This window comes from Serinus canaria, chromosome 3 (genome assembly GCF_022539315.1).
Source record: "Serinus canaria isolate serCan28SL12 chromosome 3, serCan2020, whole genome shotgun sequence".
In the NCBI taxonomy this organism is placed as follows: domain Eukaryota; kingdom Metazoa; phylum Chordata; class Aves; order Passeriformes; family Fringillidae; genus Serinus; species Serinus canaria.
The window spans coordinates 107,585,523-107,607,862 of record NC_066316.1 but is presented as its reverse complement, the minus strand read 5'-3'; the positions used below and the strand labels follow the sequence as shown (position 1 = coordinate 107,607,862).

The following is a 22,340-nucleotide window of genomic DNA, read 5'->3' as shown; positions in this document are numbered from 1 at the left end:
CAAGAGGCATGTGATGGCTTCTAGGAAGGATCACTGTGCACAATTCAGCTTGTGCACTTACCTGTGCTATGGGTCTGACCCTCTGCTTAGCAGGAGTAACTCCACAGTGTAAAACTGATGTAGGGCATTCTTAATTGCAGGCCTGTATGTGTGTGTGCATTTCTACTGCACGTGTATATACACAGAGCACCGAGGGAGACATTTCCCACCTCACGCACCAAACCACAAAGTGTGATGGAGCTACTGAAAGAGGTGAACAGCACTTAATCACATGTGAGTTAATGATTTAAATGCGCTTTTATTTTTGGCCTCTTGATGTAAATCCAAACCAGACAAGCAGAGTCCTCTGGTCAGACGGCTGGAAATTCCTCGGCACGAAATCATGTTGGTGGTCTCCCAGCTCAGCGCCTTCTGAGGAGCCCTACAGTGAAATATCCTTCCGTACCACTAATGAATGCGCCCACCCACACTGGAGCTGGTGCCCCCTAAGAACTCAATTCAAGAACAACTTTTTAAACTCCTACATGAAATCAAAGGGCTCATTCTGTGAGCCAAAGAACTCACAATTTTAGGTGGGACAGTTAATGGGTGGTTACCCCAGGTTGTCCCCTTGGTTTGCAGCACACAGTCTTGCAAGTAAAAATAATAAGCAGGATGCTGACTGTGTACACAGCATTCCAATTAATTAGATTTCATCCTCCTCCAATGAATACATAAATTGTTGCTTCCCTGGTGACTGTACAGAGCATGAGTGACTTGCTCAGGATCAACCAGAAGAACCAAAGTAAACACACAAGACCTCAGTTTACTTTCCTGTGCTCAGACAAGACTTCCTTCTCGATATTAAACAATCCCTAAGCAATCAAAACCTCTCAAATTAGGCATGAAAACTTAAGCAAGAGCACCCAGGAAATAATTTTCAAGACTACTGCACTGAACCCTCCAAAGAACTCCTGTCATGTGTGAATGAGCCCTTGCCATTTCAGGCACAAGGGGTGAAGCCTGGTGACAACAGACAGAATAATTCAGCGGTGCTACTGAAACACAGATCTAATCCCACAATGAGGAGATGACTCCTTCAAACAGGCCTGTTATAAAATTATCAAGTGGCACAGGGGGTGGAAGGAATCAAGTTCTGATTGAACTGACTTGAAATAATAAATGCACACACTTTCTTTAAACACAGCTTGCCACATCCTGAGAATCTGGAATCAATTCCTTCCCTTTCAAGAAGCTTAAAAGTGGTGGGACTTTGATATGGCATGAGCATGTTTGCTTCTGGGCTTACAGCCCTCACCAGCCTGTTCCAAAACTTTCAACGTTTTTATGTTATAAGACAGAAAAGTTAGGAAAACAAAGATGGAAAAAAATAATCAGAAATTCAGGGAACTATTAAATCAGGGCAGCCTTACTGCCAAATACCTTTGGTAAGTAAATGAATCATGATCAATAACATATTGCCATGTAGACTTACAGGAGAAGGTTATCACCTGCTTCTGTGCCAGGCATAAAACATAACGGTGTGTGGCTAATGAAGTACTGCATAAATCCAGAAAAAAAAAAAAAATCACTATTTTTCTCTGTAATGTTAAAGCATTTTTACTTCAAAGTAAATTTAACTCATCCAGAAAAAACATAATTTTTTCCATGAAAACTTTGTCAAAATTGATAGGCTACTATGAAACACTTCTCTTTTGACAATGTTACATTTGTAAGAGGAAACTGTCTTGACAGAAAGAACCCTGTTTTGGTAAGGGGTTGTTTCCGCCCTGATTGTAAAGCTGCTTGTGCAGAGCTGCTTTTTACATTCATACATTTGCCAGCAGAGGGTGTCACAATCTTAGAAACAGACCTACAAATGCATCCTTGCATCTGTTCATTCACATACGAGGACTCAGACACACACTAAAGCAAGGATTTACCACTCTCTTGCTGTCCTCACTGACTTTTCCACTATCAGGGGAAAAAAAAAATCATTTAGCTATGTAAAGGCTGTGCTAGCAGTGCCATCTTGCCAGTGCTCTCAGGACAGGACATACCACAGTGACACAGCCAGCAGTGGCATCACCTGAAGTGTGACACTTCTCCATGGCCCTGGCTGCAAACTCTGCTAATAAGGACAGCACTTTGGACTTCTGTTTGGGGTGCATCAGATTCCCATCAATTCTCACATCCAGTACTCTTGTGCTGCACAAATATCATTAATTATCCCAACCACTTCGTGTCACTTTTCTGCAGAGCCATAACAGCCCTAGGCTGGGGTGAGAGCTCACATTGCACACACCACGAGACCTGTCCTAAACCAGTACCCTACCCCACACATAATGACACCTAACCCACACTTCTCACAGCCAGAGACAGGCTGACGCCACAAATTCTCAGCCTGATACCCTACATGTTATTGAATTCATTTCCCTGACTCATGAGTTAAGAGAACAACTTAATAATAATAATTTAAACAATTTGATGTTTGGTGCTTTAGCTATCTTGCTATCCTGCCCCATGCATCCCACCCCCCAGCCTCTACTGCCAATTAAAAGAAATTAAATCTACTGTTTATATAGCAATCTGGGTTCTATAATCTATTTTTAATTTACTAACAAATCTTCTTCTATTTGTGTTTTGATCACATCACTGATGTTCCAGTCTCTGGTGTGGCTTTTCAGATTAACCCAAGCACTGGAATCAGCTGGAGCTAGGAACAGATATAGAGGATGACTATGAGACACGTATAACCTTTATCTCAGAGCTGGAAGCTACAGAAAACATTTATGATAACCACAAGAAGCAATCTCTGTTCTTTTTGGATCTCACCTGGAGACAGGGAAAGGGACTTCACCTAAATAATTATATTTTATGTTTATAAAATGGGGTTTTTTTTGTCACAGAACTATATACAACTACCCCTGTTGTTACAGAGGAAAAATAAAAAATAATATATTATTATTTATATTATATTATAATAATATAATATAAATATATATAAAATACAATATCAATAATATTACAGTAGATAACAATGAATGTATAAAATTTATTTAACATATAAATATAATAGACTATAATATTAATACAATATAAAAACTAATTACTTCAATAGAAAGCCTCAAGCTGTACTAGGCGAAGGGCAGGCTGGCCATCAAGAAGAATTTAGTCAGTGAGAGGGTTGTTAAGCACTGGAATGGGCTTTCCAGGGAGCTGCCGGAGTCACCATCCCTGGAAGTCCTCCAGAAGTGACTGGATGTGGCACTCAGTGCTATGGTTTAATTGACAGGGTTGTGATCAAAGGCTGGACTTGGTGATTTCAAGGTCTTTTCCAGATTCCAGATTTCCAGGTCTTTTAGGATTATGTGATTCTATTCTATTATTTTTAATAATGCAGCAGGACCTGCTGTAAAGTGATACACACCAGATGAGAACTAGAGCCCCAGATCCCTCTTGAATCAGTGTCGCAATTTTAGAGAAATTTATGAAATAAAAATCAAAAATCAAAAAAGGTTCATTAGGAAATATGTACACAGTGTTGCTCTCCTTTCCTCTTTGCACACCGTCTTTTTACTGCTCAAGAAATGTAAGACAACTACTTTTTGACTAACTCATTCTCCTCCATCCAAATCAGCCTTCAGAAAAACTGCTGTTGTTCAGATGAACCAGACAGAAGGTTAATAAAGCATCCCTGGGATTTGGGAGAAACTATTCTTCCTTAGCCCTTGAAAACTGACAGTCAATTACTCTGCTTAAATTGAGGTCTGCACTGACAGTCCCAGGGACCTTACTTCATTGACAGAAAGAACATAGTTATAGATAGAAGATTCAGTTCTACTCTGCCCATGTCTGCTTTATTCTCCTTGCAGTGCAGCACTCCAGCTGTAATAAAATTAAGCTAAAAGCTTTTCTCTGCTTTGAAGAGAAAGTTGAACATCAGTACATTCAGAGACTGCAGTGTCTGGGTGAGACAGGAGCAGGAACCAGGTAACAAAAATGGAGTGAGGATGTTTGCAGGGAGCAAAGATTGTGTCTCTCCTGCAGCTTAACAGCTTGTCTTGTCTCTAAACTTTGGTGTGTTTAATTGTCATTTACAAGAGTACCGAAACCAAGAGTTTGTGATGCAGACCTAGGGAAAGCTCTCTTTGATCATACTGCAGCTTCTGAAAATGTGGAGTGCTTTGTGGGATTAGATTCCTTATCTCACCATAGTGGATATCAGACCTTGAATTCCAGCTCTGCTTATGGCCAGATGCAGACACCTCTAGGACACCCATTTATTCCTGGCTGGAGATGCCAGCCCTTGTGAGCCCAGAGATTTGAATATTGCAGTCAGTGAGAAGCAAGAGCTGGTACTGTGCATGTGGGGTAGCACAGCTGAAGATTTACAGCTGCACAGCAGACGATAAATCTTCCTTGTAAATGGCCAGGATATTTTACTTTAATTGTTATATCTATTTGGTCTAACTCTTTCTTTATCTTCCTTTTACAACTTCCTATAAAGGTTAGCTGAGCATCCCATTAGCAGTAGACAAAAAAACCCCAAGTTTTTAGTATCACTGAGAAGCGAAGCACTACAATTATTTCCTTCTGTTATCAACACAAAGATATTACAGAGGAGATTGTTATCTGACATAAATCATCATTTACCCACTTTTATCTCATGGGTCAGCCCCGGGCAATGAAATATAATTGCACAGATGAAGTGTGTGGCAGAGCTGGAACCTGCAAAATCTAGTGTTTTCTGAATGATATAAGCCCATGGTATTAAACATGCCTTATGTCTCTGTGAAAGCAGTAATACAAGGGAGGAGGTACATCAGTGAATGACTGCAGATATTGTACTAGATCATCTCAAGGGAAAGGGATGTGTAAATCCACAGCTTTATGGAGCAACAGGAGCTCAGACTCATTGGAGTTTTGTCTCTCTGAGAGGAAAGGAATGTGGAGAACAGCCATTTCATTAAGAAGACAGTGTGGGATGCATATAAATATGAAAGGCATCTGGCTTCTGGGGGACTCTTTCTTTTCATAAACAAATGTGAAGGAAAATCTGGAGCTTACAGAGTGCAATTACATTTCTTAAAATCACTTCTGTCTTTTAATTATTTTATATGGAATGTCTCAATATATCTCAGTTTACATCAGCAAATTAGCTGTAACAGCACAACATAATCATAAGATAAGAGGGCCAAGAGCCTGATGGCAACAGCTAATAAAGCATGAGTTGCTCTCACAGGCTTGGGTCCACCCAAAACACATTCCTCTAAGCAGTGCTGGGGCAGAGGAGGAGGTAGCACAGGCCACCAGTCTCTTCAGTAAGCAGTTAGGGATCCTGTTCCAGTGAGGCAGCTGGGCTGTATGGACAGGAGTCATGCCATGGCTGTTGGTAAAGAGGCCACCAAACACTCTGTGGCTCTTTTATTTACTATTACAGATGTAGTTAATTCAACTGTGGACATGTGAGTTGAGTCCACCTAACCAAGCACCTCAAGCTGATCGGAAGCAGCGCCTGATGTCATCTGAACAGATTTTACAAAAAAGTGATGGGAGAATGGCAAAATTCTTCCACTTCTAAGCACACAAACTCCCTGGTACATTTGGCAATGGTCATACTCACCAGCATTATCCTGCTGCTTGGTGTTTTTGATGTATGCAGAAAATTTGGAAAATATATCAATTCCAGCAGTGTTTGATTCCCGGTGCTTAGCAGCCAGCTTGGGATACCTGAACAGGCAAAAGAAGTGGGGAGAGCAACATCTTGTTACCAGCATCACAGCCATGGCTACAAATACAATTCTCAAGAAGAGAGAAAAACCTCCCTGTGAAGAACTGTAATTAACACTCATTATCTCAAAACAACAGCTTGGCAAGACCCTCTTAACCCTATCTGCCATCTGTCTGTTGAGGCCGGCAGGTGGGGGTTACACAGGGATGGTGTCAAGACCAAGGTAATTGCACTCGTGCTTTATGTAACCACAATCCAAAATCAGCCTTAAATCAGAAGGAAACATCAATTTCCAGAAAGGTGCAGGGGAGTTTGGCAGCCAGATCTCTCCATTATGAACAGCAGCCGTGTCTAATCCTCTATTCTGAAAATGTACTCCAGGATGGAATAGCAAAGGGTGTTAGGATTAACCAGGTGAAAGAACATAAATGTTCCAGTCTCTGCATCTCTTTTTACCGACATTTGGTGAAAAGGAATTTATTGATTTGAAAGATAAACACAAACTAACAACACCTACTGACTTCAGTGGTCTTGGAGCAGAGTACAGAAAATTTAAATACCTGATCTCTTGCCTCAGGACTGGCCTATAGCTGCTGATTCACTTGGAGGTAAAATGCTCCATAAGGAACCAAGCCAAATTTGATGGATTCAGAGATTCTAAGGTACAACTCACAAGCCAACTATTTATTTTTTCCATTATCCTTGTATTAAGTCCAAAATGTTTGACTTAGTAAGGCATATCTGGTAAATCTAAACTTTTCATTGGTACCTTTTTTATACTGAAAAAATCTGGGCCTTATTCCTAACCTGAATTAGTTTAGTTATAACTTCCAGTTATGGGCTCTTGTCATTTCTTGACTAGAATAATGAGCACTTTTCTGCCTCCTGAGCCTCTCGTCCTCTGTAATCAGTTCCCCTTCCAACCTTTCTAACACAACATACAGCCCAGAAACCTCTGGTTTTTCACTGTAAAATGCTTTTTCTGGCACAGATATCTTGTGTGGCAATTCTCAGCATCTATTCCAAGTTATTTTTAGCATGGTAAAATGTGGCCACCAGACCCCTACAATTTTTTTTTTAGTACTGGTCTCCTTAATTCTGCATACAAGGGCATCCTGAAATGTGTACAGAGAAAACATTCTGCACTTATTAGTCACAGAAGTAACCTTCACACATGGAAGTCATCTCACTGCAGCCAGCAAGTTTCATAAATAAATAATACTCCTGTAAGTAAAGGTTGTAGGAAGGAGTGCTTTTTAAGAACTCTTCTTAGGACATCTTTCATTCCTAGGAAATGGAATATTGACTGAAAAAAATATCCGAAGGTCTTACTTTGGAGGTGCAAGAATCTCTTCCAAGAATTCCTCAATCTTGTTAACATCTGTCTTGACTTCTCCATTAAATGTCAGGAAAGGTGGGTGGGTCCCAGGAGCCAGATTGTGCAGGTCAGCTGGCTTTCTGCAAGCAGAGAAAAAGTAATGAAATCACTAATCTTTATGGTTGGGTAGTTGCACAGATATTTATAGTTCCTACAAAATCGGTCTGCTTCTTTTTCCTCTCCAGTAATTTGTGGTTGGAAGACTTTGAAACTACCCCAAGCACCCTGTTTAATATAAAAACATTCCACAAGTGAGAAAAAAATAAAAACAACAGCCAAACCTGAATCCCAACTATTTTGTTGTGCACCACAGGCTCTCTAGGCCAGATAAAAATCTGATTTAACTTGCAGGGGTCTTTCTATAGTGCAAACACTGGGTCATACACCTATTTTCAATTAAACAGAACAATTTTTACCTTTTCAGATCAACAGTGGTGACATTGAACACAACTCCTTTGAGCCACAGGATCATGAAGAGACGCTGGGAGAATGGGCAGTTCCCAATGCTTTCTCCATCTATACCAGCCTGGGAGGGGGAAAGGAAAAAAGAATTTCAGATTTATTACTCATTTACCTCCCTCGAGATGGAAAACTGGATGGTGAAAAAAAATGAGCATTTTAAAAATAACCAGCAGTGCTTGTTAATACAGTTTATCATCAACACAAGAATGGAGTTACTGCAGGATTCAGCCTTTGTCAGGAGCTCAAGGATGCAACATGGAGCCTCTCCTGAGGACATCTCTAAGGAGATGCGTCCCTTGCTGATGGCAAGCAACATCCAGGGTGGTCTTTCAACTGCTTTCATCCCTACAGGACTGCCTGTCTTATGGACAAGGTGGACACACTCAGGATCTGATTTCTGCTTTATTTAAGTCTGTAGACTGCCATTTATATCAGCTCAATATCTACTTCACTGTTTTACTATCTAAAACATGTACTTTAGAGTTAAACCCCAAAACTCTGGACATTGACTTGTTCTTGTTCACATCAACAACTGCTTGAGACACAAACAGCCGGGTCCAGACAGAAATCTCCATCTGAATCCTTCCAAGGTTCAAGGCGGTTTTCAGCCACCACATCAGTCTGTTCCTATCTCTAGTATCTAATGAATTGCCTAAAAACCACTACACAACAACACAAAACTGCTAGTGTTAGCATTGAGGAACAGCCTATTTTTTCCTCTAAAAATTTATGGTCCTTAGCCATGCAAATTCTAACTTTGAGCTATGGAGAGATACAAATAACAGCATCTGAACTGAGCCAAAGCTGTGGCCAAGGACAACATCCTTCTACAATAATCATGCTTGTGGCCAAAGCTTTCAGGACGATAATTGTTTTGATAGATTTCCATTTTAATTTGTGGTACCATTGTGTTTAAAAGATTCTTATAATCCTGGTGAAGCAACCAACCTTCCGTTGTTGACCCACATGGATTGCATAACTGTATTTTAAGCACAGTGTGTGTCTGAAAACGGCTGATGAAAGAGCTAAGCAGATAAATGCCCTTTTCCTTTGGAGATAATATTACTTATTATAATTATAATTATTAAATTACTCTGTTGGCTGTCATAAATTTTCCTTTATTCATATTCAAGCTGTGAGGTAGTGTTTCTCTGTCTTAAAGAATTAATCCCTTCTAATTATTGCAGCTCTGTGAAACATCCCCAGCACAACTAGAAACATTTTGAGACATGTCCAGTTGGTACAAATTCAGGTCTTGTCTGTGAAATGTTCAGCCAAAAGATTTTCTTGTGAACATCAAGAGTCTTTTCACGTCTTAAATGCAACTTTTGACAGTTCCGGGTTTAAAAACAAATTCCACATTTCCTGTCACCGAACTACGGGGAAAGTGTGAATTCAAGGCTTGGAGACAACCTGACATGAAGTTCAGAGCTGTGTAAAGAGATTTGATCTGGGTTCAGATTCAGTTTCAAGCACCCAGACTCTAGAGGTACTTGGATATAGGGGGGAACAGTCTGGCTGCAGTTTTACTTGAAATTATGGATCTGCAACATGTCTGGCACATGGCATATGCAAGGATCAACAAACAATGTGGGTGAAAGAGTGGTAGAGCATGAGGGGGAGTAAGAAAGGATGTGAGTAGTCTGGTTTTGCAGTATTTCAGGAATTTAATCATTAGCTCTGTTCTGCAAATTTCATGGCAACAGCAACAAAGTCACCATGGGAATACCAAGGACCACCATAGCACATGCCATAATTACTGCAGTCACACTTTCTGATTTGGATTTTGGTTGTTAAACCTTTGTCAGGAGCTTTTGACTGCTTACCCTTCCTGAAAAGAGGCAAATGCTATGGGAGAAAACAGCAATATGACACTGAACTTCCCCTTGATTTTTTCACCATCTTAGTCATAAGTCACAATCTCATAATCATATAAATCTTTTTCAGGAAAGACACAGGAACACCATTTCCCTGCTCTCTCCATTTGTTCATTCTCATGCAAAGATCAAGGATTATCCAGACTTGCATCTTCTTATACATTCTCTGTCCTTCAAGGGAATGGTGAAAAACCATCTCCAGACCAGAGGACTAAAGAAGAGACAAAGCAGCTGAATCACACAATCATAGAATCAGTTGAATCATAGAATCAGCTGAATCACAGAATCAGCTGAATCTGCTGAGTTAGAAGGGACCCACAAGGATCACTGAGTCCAAATCTTAGCAAAGAACACTCCCAAGAGATTCACCATGTGCCTGGAAGAATGATAATGACAAGGGAGAAATAGAAGTGATGGGCTGTGTGGGGCTAAGGGATGTAGAAGTCATAGGGAAAATAAAGAAGATGTGAAATCTGGAAGAAATAAGATTGACTTGGTGATCAAAAATAAAATTAATTGTGTAGGTCAAATGAGGCCTCCAACAGTCCCAAATGGCCAAAACTCCTTCTCAACACTTCCAAAGCAATGGGAAACATTTATTGCCAGAGGCACACTGGGAATAGGCAGAGGAAATTCCAAAAACAAAAGATAAACTAAAGAAAAAGTACAGTATGATCTCTGTTCAAAGCTCCGGGATCTGGAAGCCAGGCTCATGATTTGGGTGGAGACTGACTCATGGGTTTTGATCTCATGTGACTGGCATAACTAAAAATGCTACCACAAATCACAAGGCAAACTGGTGACAGAGGAGGGAACAGAATCAAAATCTCCCCAGCAACACAATTTATCTATTATATTCAGCTCTTTTTGTGGAAATTATAGGCAAAGCACTCTTGGTTTTGCGAATCCTTTCTCATTGCTTCTAACAGCAGTCAGTAATTCAACGTTCAGAACTCAGAAAGAGCAAAACCTTAGTAGGTAACAACTTCAAAGGCTTATCAGAGTGTTTTGAGATCCCTTGTGAAGTCTATTAACTACTAGGAAGAGATGAGAAAGAAAACTTCCCAGGCTTAATCACTCTTGAGTTTCAAAGAAGAAAAGCTTTCTTAAAGCACCCCAGTAGTGCCTAAATAAAAATGTGTTACATATTTGTCCAAGGGTAAGGGCTCAGAAAGGCAGGAATTAAATAATACCTTCATCAAGATCAAGAACTCAAGCAGTGGATGGAAAAAAAGGAACATATAATTGACAAGCTGGAGAACCACCATTTATCCCTGCTGTTTTCACAAAAGCTTTCTCATGTAGCTTCCCTGAAACACAATAAAAGTGATGAAGCACTTATAAAATGGAGCAAGTTGGTGACATATGCACTCTCCCTGCCAGTAATATTGGATATTTCTGATACAATGATTGCAACTAAGGACAGTCTGACAATTCTGAATAAAAGACTGCAGCTAGGGACAGATCTGAGCCTTTGTGGGCACTAGGATAAAGGAGACAGAGTTGTTAAAGTGCACTTCCAAATGAGAAGAGCCTCGCCTGAAAAGGCAAAGTCCCATAGTGACCACTGAAAAGTATAATAGATTTGAGGATTTGCTGGGTGAGACTCTTTGGCCAATCACTACTCACCCCACTGAAGTTTAACTGAGGTGCCCAAGGGAAGGTCTCCTGTGTGAGCAAGGCCAAGATGCACATCTGAAAGATGAATGTGTCCACCTTTCACTTTGACTGAATCCACTGAGTGTCTTAGTTTTAAGTGGGATGGAAGTGGACCCCAGCAATAGAAAAGTCTGGAGTTTGTGGAGACAGAATTTCTAGGGTCTTACATTTCTGCATCTTGGAATCAGCACTTTCTGCATCCATTGCTTCCCATAAACATAATTTTATTAGTTTACCTACTCAAAAAGTATGCTTTTGTACTTAGTCCCCAGCTGTTTCTGTCCTTCACACCAAGTCATGCAAGGTCCTGCCCTGGAACTCAATATAATCACATCAGGAAAAGCCTTCTGTCACACCAGCTGCTTCCCTCTATCTGAGTAATGGCAAGAATGAACAACATGTTCTCCTTTATTAATTATAAGGTGCTCCTCCTTAAACAGTTCAGCTATTTTTAGTGAATTAATTAAACCTTAAAAACATTTGTGTGCATGCATGGGGGCTGCACGAACTCACAATCAATTAACAAAATTTAGGTGGTTTCAGGAGGGAGAAAAAATAGTCCTAGTGATTTTATGAACTTGTGTCAAGTATTTTTTGTGAAGTCACGGCAGTATCAAAAGCCTCCAACCACTGCACAGCACAGCTGAACAATGTGAACAAGGAGCTCTTCTCAAGTTCAAGCTAATACTTTGCTATAAATGAAATAACTGGAATAAATTTCCTCACATATTCTAAAAAATACACCAACTGGTACATGCAATACACACAGACAACTGTATAATATTTTAACTAACCTTAAGGGAGGAAAAAAAGACAAGTTCTATTTTTTCCCAAAATACAGAACTTCAAAGAAACACACCATCATTAATAATGACTAAGCATCTAGCTTAAAAATGGCAGCACTGGCAAGAATTGCATATGGCAAAGCACTGTGGTTTTTCCAGGCAAATAATGTATTTGGGTTTATCAATCCTCCTTCTCCTTTCATTTTTCACTGCATTGAGGTCACTCTGCACGTGGTCCAGGGGTCTGATAGAGTGTGGGGTAAAGCAAGGAGATATTTTTGATTCCATTAAAACACCTTTTTTTTTTCCAAAAGGATTTTAACAAGTTAACAAAAATAAGCAGACTAATTCACCTAAATGTTTCCCAGTAAAGATTAAGGAGGGATTTGATTTCATCATCCCTACAATCAAACTCAAGGCTCACATTACACATGGTTACATCCTCTCTGTTTTAAAACTGGGAAAGCTCTTGCCTTTTGACACTTACTCTCCTTACACTCAGAACCCAAAGGGGAAGTGAAAATCCTATTGGAAAAGCAAAGCAGGCCAGGAAATATCCTATTTATTGTGCAATTAAGAAAAAAAAAAATCTGTCTTAATAATTATACCACACACACAATAGCACAAATCTCCATTGTAGAGAAAAAAACATGGGTTGCAACATGAGATCAGACATGCCAAGGTATTGCTTTAGTAAGGGTTATTTTTTTTTCCATTTTCTTGGCCTTTCCAATTTCTCATCCAAACGCAAAAGCCAGCAAGCTTTCTGGAGTGCCACCAACCAAGAGGCAAGCTAAGAGCTGTACATTCATAGAGCAGCACTGGTAGGTCTTAGGTAAGAAGTAAATCTTGTCTCAGAAGCCCTGTGTATCACAGGACATTCTTGTTGATTGTGGCTCTGATTCAGGAAACCATTCAAGCATGTGCTGAAATACATCCCAATTCAGAGGAAGTATATGCTTCACTTTAAGCATGTTCTTAAGTCCTGTTGATTCCAATAGGACTTAAGCACATACTTAAGTACTTTCCTGAGCAGGGGCCTATAAAAACAACAATAAATTTGCTGTGCAGCATTGGACTTTTTCTGAGATTTCATTTTGCTAGGAGAAGCTGTGAGCAGCCGCCTTCCAAAGGAGGGCAAGATAGAGCAGGAATATATCCCTAAGCACACACACATGGAAATGGACCATGTGCATATATGTCAAACAAAAATAGAGCCTTGCCTGAAGGGCTGTCAGGGTAGTAAGAAAACAAAAAGGAAGTGGTAAGACTCTTTAGCCAGCTCCCCAAAAGCCAGCCAAAATGCTGTCCAAGTTTGGCATTACATACAGGCATATATTTCAGATGCACATAAGCAGAACTGGTCTGTGCTGCTGGCCAATTTGAGAGGAGCTGGCTTCTCATGCTGGGCTCCAAGCAGCTGAGCAGCAGAGCAGGGCTGAGCATATCCAATGAGTTGCCACTGCACTCTCAGATCTCTGAAGCTTTGGAAGAGATGCATTTGTACTCTTGAGATGTTCAGGACTTTCAGGAGAGGGAATTGCAGGTTGGAGACCCCATGGGCATCATACAGTTAGGACATGACAAATACTATCTATAGGTTTGGTAAATCATGATTTTTCGACTTTTTACATCCACATGAGGGGCACCATGGGCAGGAAGGGATCAGTCCTATAGGTTGGCTTCTTCCAGAGAATCCTTTTGTGATGGCTTAGGATATTCACAGTTAAAGATCAGATTCATCTGCCGCATCAGCCGAGGTCCTGGTAGCAGAGCAGCTGCATGCACAGGGATCAACCTGCACAGATAGGTCTCAGCTGCCTCAAGGGCTCAAGGGAGCCACTGGCCACTGTATTTGCTTTTGCATGATATAATATTTGCTCTGAAATAAAGCTTGTGATGTCTGAGAACTCCAATCAGTCATGTGCAGTTTAGATTTAGAAAACTACAGACTAGACATGGGTGAATGGACTGATCACATGGAAAGGATTCCATGTTATTCCATCACCTCTTCTGTTTTCTTCTAAAGCTCCATGACTTGACAAATATCAGCAGAGCACAGACTAGTCTGACACTCTAGAACATTACATTATTTTCATTTCATTTATATTTGTAGATCTGTTACTTAGTTTTGCATGTGGTCAACCTAATGAGAATTTAATTTTAGATAATCAGAGGTAGTGGGACCTATAACAAAACTTCCTACACCAAATATATAAATATGTGTATATATATATATATATATATATATATATATATATATATGCATAAAGTTTGGTACCTTAACATTTTTTTTTCCAAGAGACCATACTTCTGACTGCTCTGCTGTGAGGAACTTCTGAAGACCAAGACTGAATTTCAGAGGGTGATGTATAAAGGAAAAGCCCCCAGAAGAATGAGAGTCATTAAGTAACACCAGCAGTACTGTAGAAAGAAATCTCATAGAGCATGGATTTATATTTTTTAATGTCAGCAAAATACTAGCTAAAGGATGGGTGCTAAATGCAGGCTGACATTTTCAGAGTGGCTAACAGTTTTAGATCTTGTGAGACGATTTGAAGGCAGCTGACTTCTCACAAGTATCAACTCTCTCTACACTTGGCAAATCATGCCACATGCAACCCAAAATGAAAAGCTGACTTTAAAAGCCTCAGTAAGAGGGAAGTATCAGTGACTGTGAGTTTCTTGAGCAACTACACAAAAAATTCAGAGTGTTCAAAAACAAAATCTCCATTGGAAGAATATTCTTTGAGAAGCTCACTTGGAATTTGACAAATACCTGATGGAGATGCATGAAAGCTTTGGCCATATCACCTTGGGGAATACACCTGGAGTTGTGGTCTTTGGCCAGCCCCCAAGGATGGGAAAGGTGCTGGGACCACACAAAGCTGCGAGGTCCCAACATGCAGGACTCTCAGGGCTTCTGGCTGCCCAGCAGCCCACCCAGCAGACAAAATTTCCTTTTAAAATTACTATTGCAGTTTCCCTCCACCACAGCCTCTGTTCAGTAATGCTGTGAATGTTTTAAAATGGGTTTTTTAGACTTAGTGCCATTTAGAGCAAAATCTAGAAATTCTTCATAACCAAAAATTTCCATTCTTGTCATAGCTCTTGATAGCAGATTGTACACAAAGTTCCTGTGTTTCAGAACGCAGTGGACTGAAAATACAGGTGTTTCATTCTTGGCTTGATGGACAAACAACAATCATCCTTTAAACACCTTCCTAAGCCTTTTCCAACTTAATAAAGCAACTGTGTTCCCACCACTCACCAGGATCCTGGCACAGGATCCTGGGTACCCACATCAGCCCGAGGATGCAACCTCAGAAAACAGCTTTTAAAAGCTTTGCATTTTGGGGACCCATCAATTATTCACTGTGAGTGAGACATCACAAGAACAAGAAAATAACTCAAGAAATGTCAGCTATATAAATTTAACACATAGAAGGATACTGGAACAAATGAGTAACAGTAACTCACCAGTGAATGTGGAAATCTAAAGTTGAAGACAATATAGACATATCAAAAACAAATAACCTTAATTAACCCAAGTAATTTTTTTCTCTGCCAGGTTTCCCAGGACTTTGGGTAGGAAAGGACGACCAGGTACCTACAGCTGACCTCTGTTAGGTTTATGACATGAAATCCAGACCATATTTTCATTAACAAAATAGGGAAACAAGATCTGCATGAAACCTCTGCAAAGTGCTTGTACAAGAACTTGAAAAAATACTTATAGAGCAGCAACAATCGAGTTTTCTGTCAGCACATAAACACATAACAAATAGAGGTACCATAAGGGTCTGTGACAAGATGAGTCATATTTAATGTTTCCATTAGCAAAATGGAGGAAGGAACAGACAGAACCTTACGAAATTTCCTGCCAACAACAGAGAGGTTACTGGGATTTCCCAGGGGAGGAGTAGACTCAAAGTGATGCTAAGAAGTTGGAACAAAGCATCTGAAATCACTCAAACGAAATTCAGCAAAATAAACTTCAAGGTGTAAGATGTCAGAAAAACAGAATGTGATGTACAAAATGCACGATGGGGAATAGCTGGTGAGGGAAAATTGAAGGAGGTTTTACGTAAATCACAATGTGAATCATCTCTCTGTGCCTTTACAGGAAACAGCAGCAAGTTAATGAGATGTACACGTGCTCCTCTACTACAGCATAACAATCTCCTCAAGCATGCATAAGACTGCTTCACAAAGAGCATGATGAACCATTGTTGTTCATGCCCACAGAGGATGGGATTAAGTATTTTGCTCAATTTGCAACACCAAAGATTTAGGAGGGGAAAAAACTAGTGCAATTATAGGGCTAATGAAACACAAAGCAGGCTTTCTAAGGAGATTGTGTAATCTGCATCCAGTGGAGGCTTTGAAGAAACCAAAAGAAGCTGGTAAAACTGGTCTTGATTTTTTCATCCTGCTGCAGAGCAAAGAGGGGATGTAGAATATTTTAAAAATCCCTTTTAACAGTATATATTAGTGACAGTGACAATAAAGCTGCTCCTGCTGCCAGTGCTGGATGCTTGGTAGCACAGACTTTTGCCTCCCTCTGACCTGCACAGGATGAAGTCTGGCCCCCTGAAATCAATGACAATTTTGCCCATGGCTTTGACAGTACCAGAATATCACTCAGAGGTTTCATGGCCAGAGGGGACAATTATCATAATCTTTCCTGACCTTCTGCATCATACAAACATAGATTTCGCTCAGCCTGTAGCCAACATCTTATGGCTGAACTATAACATATGTTTTGGAAGGGTTTTTGGGAGAGGCAGAGCCCTCACATAGAGTGGTAGTAAAATCCCCTCTAGCGTTGCCTGTTTGCATTGCAGGCAGCAGCTCCTGCTCCCAAGGAAGTCAACATCCCTTTTCTGGGGTTTTCCAAAAGGTACCTAACTTGTCACTTCACTTATACATGTAATCTTTTTTTCTTATCCATCAGTTGCATTTATGCACATGGGTTCAAGTATTGGAAGGAACCTTAGTGACAGGATTTGGGGAGTCAGGACACAGCAGTATTCAGAAAATTCTCACAATTTTAGTAAAATTCAATAGAGATGCTGAAGCATCAGCTACTGTTGGTTGTTTTGGATACAATGGGGTATCTCATAGGAAGAAGTAAGGGCTTTGAACAAGGAAGTAACAAATCCCTTTTATTAAGATAAACAAACTTAGAATCATAGTGGTTTGAGTTGGAAGGGACCTTAAAGATCATCTATTTCCAACCCCTCTGCCAGGGGCACGGACACCTTCCACCAGACCAGGTTGCTCCAAGCCCTATCCACCCTGGCCTTGGATACTTCCACGGATGGGGCAGCCACAGCTTTTCTGGCCACTCTCTGCCAGAGCCTCACCACCCTCACTGGAAAGAATTTCTTCCTAATATCCAATCTAAACCTGCTCTCTTTCACTTTGATGCCATTTCCCCTTGTCCTGTTACTTGTAAATATTTTCTCTCCATCTTTCTCGTAGGCTCCCTTCAGGTACTGGAAGGATCTTGCCTGCAAGATTTTGATACCAGTGCTTGTTCAGCTCTGCATATCCATAATGCAGCTCCTTCATTTTGGAAGCTTAAGCCGGCAGGAACTTGTTAGGGGTTTTGTCTTTAGGTGCCACACCCATTAATGGGTTATATTCTAATGGAGTAAGTGGTGGATGCCCCATCCTTGGCAACGTTCAAGGTCTGGACAAGGCTCTCAGCAAACTGATCCAGTTAAAGATGATCCTGATTACTGGAGGAGAATCAAACTAGATGACCTTTAAAACCTCACTTCCAACTCATAAAATTCTATGATTCAGTGATAATGTACTTTATCTAATTCCATAACAGTCAGTATTCACACAAAATAGTCCCACTACATTTTCCACTGACTCCAGTGAAAGCAGAGTCATACTTTGGATTCACTAGTTTCTTCCTTAATAAATGATTAAAACCACAAGTGCTGTGAAGAAAGAATTTGTGAATATTCTTTGAATTGGTGCTTTGTGAATCCCCAGCTATTCACAAAGCACCAATTTTAATACTTTCAGATAATGAGAATTCTATATCCTGAGAGCAAATTAGATACCAAAAAATATCCTTTCCCCCTGGGGAATCTGCAGTAAATAAAAGGAGAGACAGATCAGTGCCAAAAGGTGTCATAGGCAATGCAAATTCTAGCCAAATTATTCGTGTTTCTAGGGGAGATCATGTGCAAATCAGGTGTTTCTCCAAAACAAGATCTGTGCAGAGTTCCCATTACAGTACCAGAATCCTACATGCATTTTTTCTTGTAAGAATTAAATCTGGCACACCTGGATTTTGGATGTCTGTTAAAAATCTCTGAGCCAGGGGTAGTAATTTGGCCACACAGCATATTCTGCAAATGTTGGTGAATAGCAGCCAAATTTCCATGCCTCTAAGCAGCATTATCAGACTAACAAATAATAACAGCAGCCAGGTGCTGAAAGTCAACGCTGAACCTGAAATAAAATCCAGGGCTGAATTATTTATTGAAATTCCATGACTTTATTTGCAGTCTTAGGAAAGAGAGTCACTTGCAGGCACTGCAAATGAAGGTCTGGATGGTGGGTGTTGCTAATAAGGGCATTTACCATATCAGCTGATCCCATGAAGTGTCCTGGGGGTCTCATTTTTTACCTTATTAACATCATAAAAATACTGTTCCTCAGTGACTCTGAATAGGTTAAAAAAGCAACTGGCAGCCCCCAGGAGGTGTCCCAGAGAGGGCAGGACAGGGCCTTCCTCTCTCCTCTTGCATCTCCAAAGTTCACAACCCTGTATAGGGCAGGGGGAAGCTCCATCCCAAGATGTGATGGGTGTTTCTTCCTTGCCCTGAAAGCAGATCAAGCTGTACTGCAAAGGACCAGCAAACCACGGGCCCAAAGCAGTCTGATGGTTGATGTTTGCACCACGTGTGACTTCCAAGCACAACCCACAATCACTCCAATAAACTAATTGTCAATTCAATATTACTGGTATTAAGACCAAGCCTTAATGCCCTGAGAATAACAATGCCTTATAAATAAATTTCTTGTTTCCAGCTACTCATAGAGAAATAATTAGAGTTCAGTATTGAGGGGATTTATTTTACTTTTCATATTTTGTTCCTTGCTGTATTTGTTCATCTGATCATCTACACAAATACGCAGTCATATTTAGCCACTAAAGGGGTGTTGCACTACAAGGCAGTCTTTTCTGAGGTCACTCCCTCTGAATAGTTCCTTAAACAAGAAACAGAGAGCAAGTTCTGAGTTTATAAGTGGAAATACCTGCAGTGAAAGCAAGAGTCTAAGACACACACACAAACAGCAAGTAAATGTTCCTTGGGATCCACCTAAAAGCAAAACAATGTGTGTGTTCAATATCAAATGATGGAGAAAATAAACAGTGGTGCTTTCCAAAAGCTACTGAGAAATTTTGAATAAGTGTGTGTATAGTAAAAGTAGAATTTACAAATTTACAAATGGACTTCTGAATTTAATGTATGATAAATATCGCAAACAGAAAAGAACAGATCAAAGAGAGAAGTCTGGAACACATTTCTTGTTTGCTCAGTTTCCCAGTGCAGGATGATTTCTTGAATTCCTTTTTCTATAATGTTTGGGCCAGTTCAAAGTGCTTTAAAAAGAAACAGTTTTGATAATTTTTTCAAAACAAATTTTTACCTGATGCTCAGCGTGAACTTCCTCTGATTTCATCTTATCCTCTTGTACAGTATGAAAAACAAAAACAACCAAACCCAAAACCAAAGCTTAACTAAGTTTAATTCAATGCTATTCATCAAAATAATCAATTGCACTTTCCCTAGCACCTGTTCACCTGTTACTGCCCTTTTTTTTCTGGGATCCTTGATGATGCTGTCAATTCCAAATATCATCTTTTTCTTTTATTCTTATAACTCCTAAGTTCCTCATGTTCCAAGTGGAGCACCCTCCAAAAGGACCAGCAGTGACTCCAGCATGGCTGTACAGCAGAACTCTTCTCCAGCCTGCTCTTTCCTCCCACAGCTTTCTCAGAAGCAATCAGTTGCCTTCTTCCCAAAATGTCTCTTCCTTGCACTCTTCCCCCCACAAGAAAATAACCACTTTGTGGATTTTATTTCATTTCATGCCCCTCACCTTTCAGCCATATTCCCATTCTCTGGCTTCATCACTGATTTGCTCACAGCAGCCCTGAGATCTGTCCCCAGCTCCCATCCCTTTCTCTGGCTCTCCACTCTGCTTCTCTGCAATTGCCACCCAGCTGCTTTATTCAAGTTAAACAAATCCTTTCTGATATGGTGGAAATGGAGTGTGACACAAGGGCCCCACTCTCTAAATCTCCTCACCCATTTATAGTTAAGTTCACAAGAAGGTGCCACCCTCTCTGGAGACAATCCAGGTTAATCAGGTAATTGAGAAACCAGGATTTGGCAAGAGAATTTCTGAACATTTTCTATACATTTGTGTACAAATGGGCCTAATTCCCTCAAATGCCTGAATAAGATCTGAAAAATAAGCTATTTTTTTAAATCTTTACTTACAATTCTCTCTAAAATGGAGAATTTTTTTTCCCCCTATTATTGTAAAATGTCAAGCACACATGGGTGGTCTTCAAAAAATAACAAGAGAAATCCTATAATTTCATACTTCCAATGAAAAGCTAAACATCTGTTAGTACAAAATCTCTCTTTCTGGCAGAATGGCAAGGTAATTAGTGCTGGCAGAATGGCAAGGTGATTAGTGCTAATGCTGCGCTCACTTTCAAAGATCCTGGATATAGCTTAAAATAAATGTTAAATAAATATTCAGATATTTTTAATAAGTTAAAAAAATTAATAATCCTTGGTGCCCAGAGTGAAAGAGATGTCATGGGACTAATTATAACTTTATAAAGATTATAATATTTATATAACTTTATACAAATATATATAACTTTCTATAAAAGTTATATAACTTCTTCAGAGTTCCCATCTTGGCCACATCCTTCCCCAGCTCTTCAAGGCTGGACCTGAGGAGCTGTCGACAGTCAGCATTTCTAAGAAATATTATTATTGTTGAATCATCTGTTTTGAGATAAACTCTGAATCAGGAGGGCATCGAGCAGAAATTCTGCTCAGTCAGAGAACAAGGTGTTCCCACAAGCACAGGTCATAGGGCTGCTGGTGCCAACGAGCCAGGATGGGCAGGGGATACTTCCCACTCTCAAACAAGTCCTCCCACATCCATGTTCACCTGTCTTTGATAGAGACTGAATAGCAAGAAGACTTATGGAATGTTTAGGGAAATTTGTAGTGGAAGATTTGTAAATATGGAATTGAAGTATGTAATAGAAGATCACACTTGTGCACTCTGAGGAGCTCCTTGTGGCTCCATCTTGGACCAGGCTGAGTACAGAGTGTTTAAAGCAGAGGAAAACATCATTTTTGAACCTCAAGCAAGACCCAGCCCTAGGACTGGATCTAGAGCTTAACTGTGAGACTCAGAGATATTGTTATTAAAAATAAAACAAAACCAAAAAATCTAATTTAGCGCATTTCGGTGCAAGAAAGGGCAAAATAGAATTCCTTGTCAAACTGCATGGGTAAGTTAACACTCAGAATGAAAAGTAAATTAAAATGAACCAAATTCTAATTGAAGACTGAAAATAGACTTAATAATTAAGGGCACTGTAGCACTGAATCCTCTTGGCATGTCCTGGGCATTTAAAAGAACTAAGCACAGAAAAACAACTAAAACTGCCATTCTGAGAGAACCTAGAACCTGCAAGAATATTCCATGATTCAATACCTCTTCATTCAGGAAGAGCTTTTTAAAAAAGTACTATAAATAAAATAAACAAGCAAAACAGGTCTCCAGTTGCACACTGAATCAGCAGCAATGGCTCATCACAAAACACAGGGCAGTGAAAGAAAATAATTTCCCCCTATGATATGCATTTGCCTCTGTTTGAAGTTGCCCATTCAGCAGCTAAAAGCAAAAGGAAAGCAGTAACACAACGTGCCTGTTGACCCACACAAACTGAGTCACAATCCAGAAAAACACCAGCAACAATAGCAATGATCCATCAGGGCTGGTTTCTCTGATTTCCACTTGTTTGGGACAATACACAGGTATAGACATGCACCGACACACAGAACAACAACAGCTACGTGCCCTGGATGTCAAGGTTCAGGGTGTTTATTTAGGTGTTAAAATGTCATGAAGAGGATAAGCTTGGCAAGCCATACAGAGAAGCACCAGCCCAACCTGAAAATTAATTCAGTATTTGTCAGGAGTTAATCCACAATGATTGGGTAGCCTTTACAGTCACTCATCTGTGTAAAGGGAAAAGAGGGGAAATTCTACCTGGACGTGCTACTGGACTACACAGATATGAAAATGGATGCTGGGGCAAATGTTTCAAAGGGAATGAAGCTAAGGCACAGGGTTTTGTGGCATGACTTAGGCAATGACAGACAGAAAGGGAA

At 40.1% G+C, this 22,340-nt stretch overlaps 1 protein-coding gene across 1 annotated transcript in view; it reads right to left on the bottom strand.

Moving 5' to 3' along the window:
• CLIC5 (chloride intracellular channel 5) overlaps positions 1-22,340 on the bottom strand; it is a 51,385-nt gene that overhangs the window by 17,329 nt on the left and 11,716 nt on the right. Inside the window, exons 2-4 of the mRNA XM_009095954.4 lie at positions 7,508-7,617; positions 7,046-7,171; positions 5,606-5,712 (exon numbers count right to left, since the gene is read on the bottom strand). Of these exons, the coding sequence (XP_009094202.1) occupies positions 5,606-5,712; positions 7,046-7,171; positions 7,508-7,617 (343 nt within the window). The remainder of the gene's footprint in view (positions 1-5,605; positions 5,713-7,045; positions 7,172-7,507; positions 7,618-22,340) is intronic.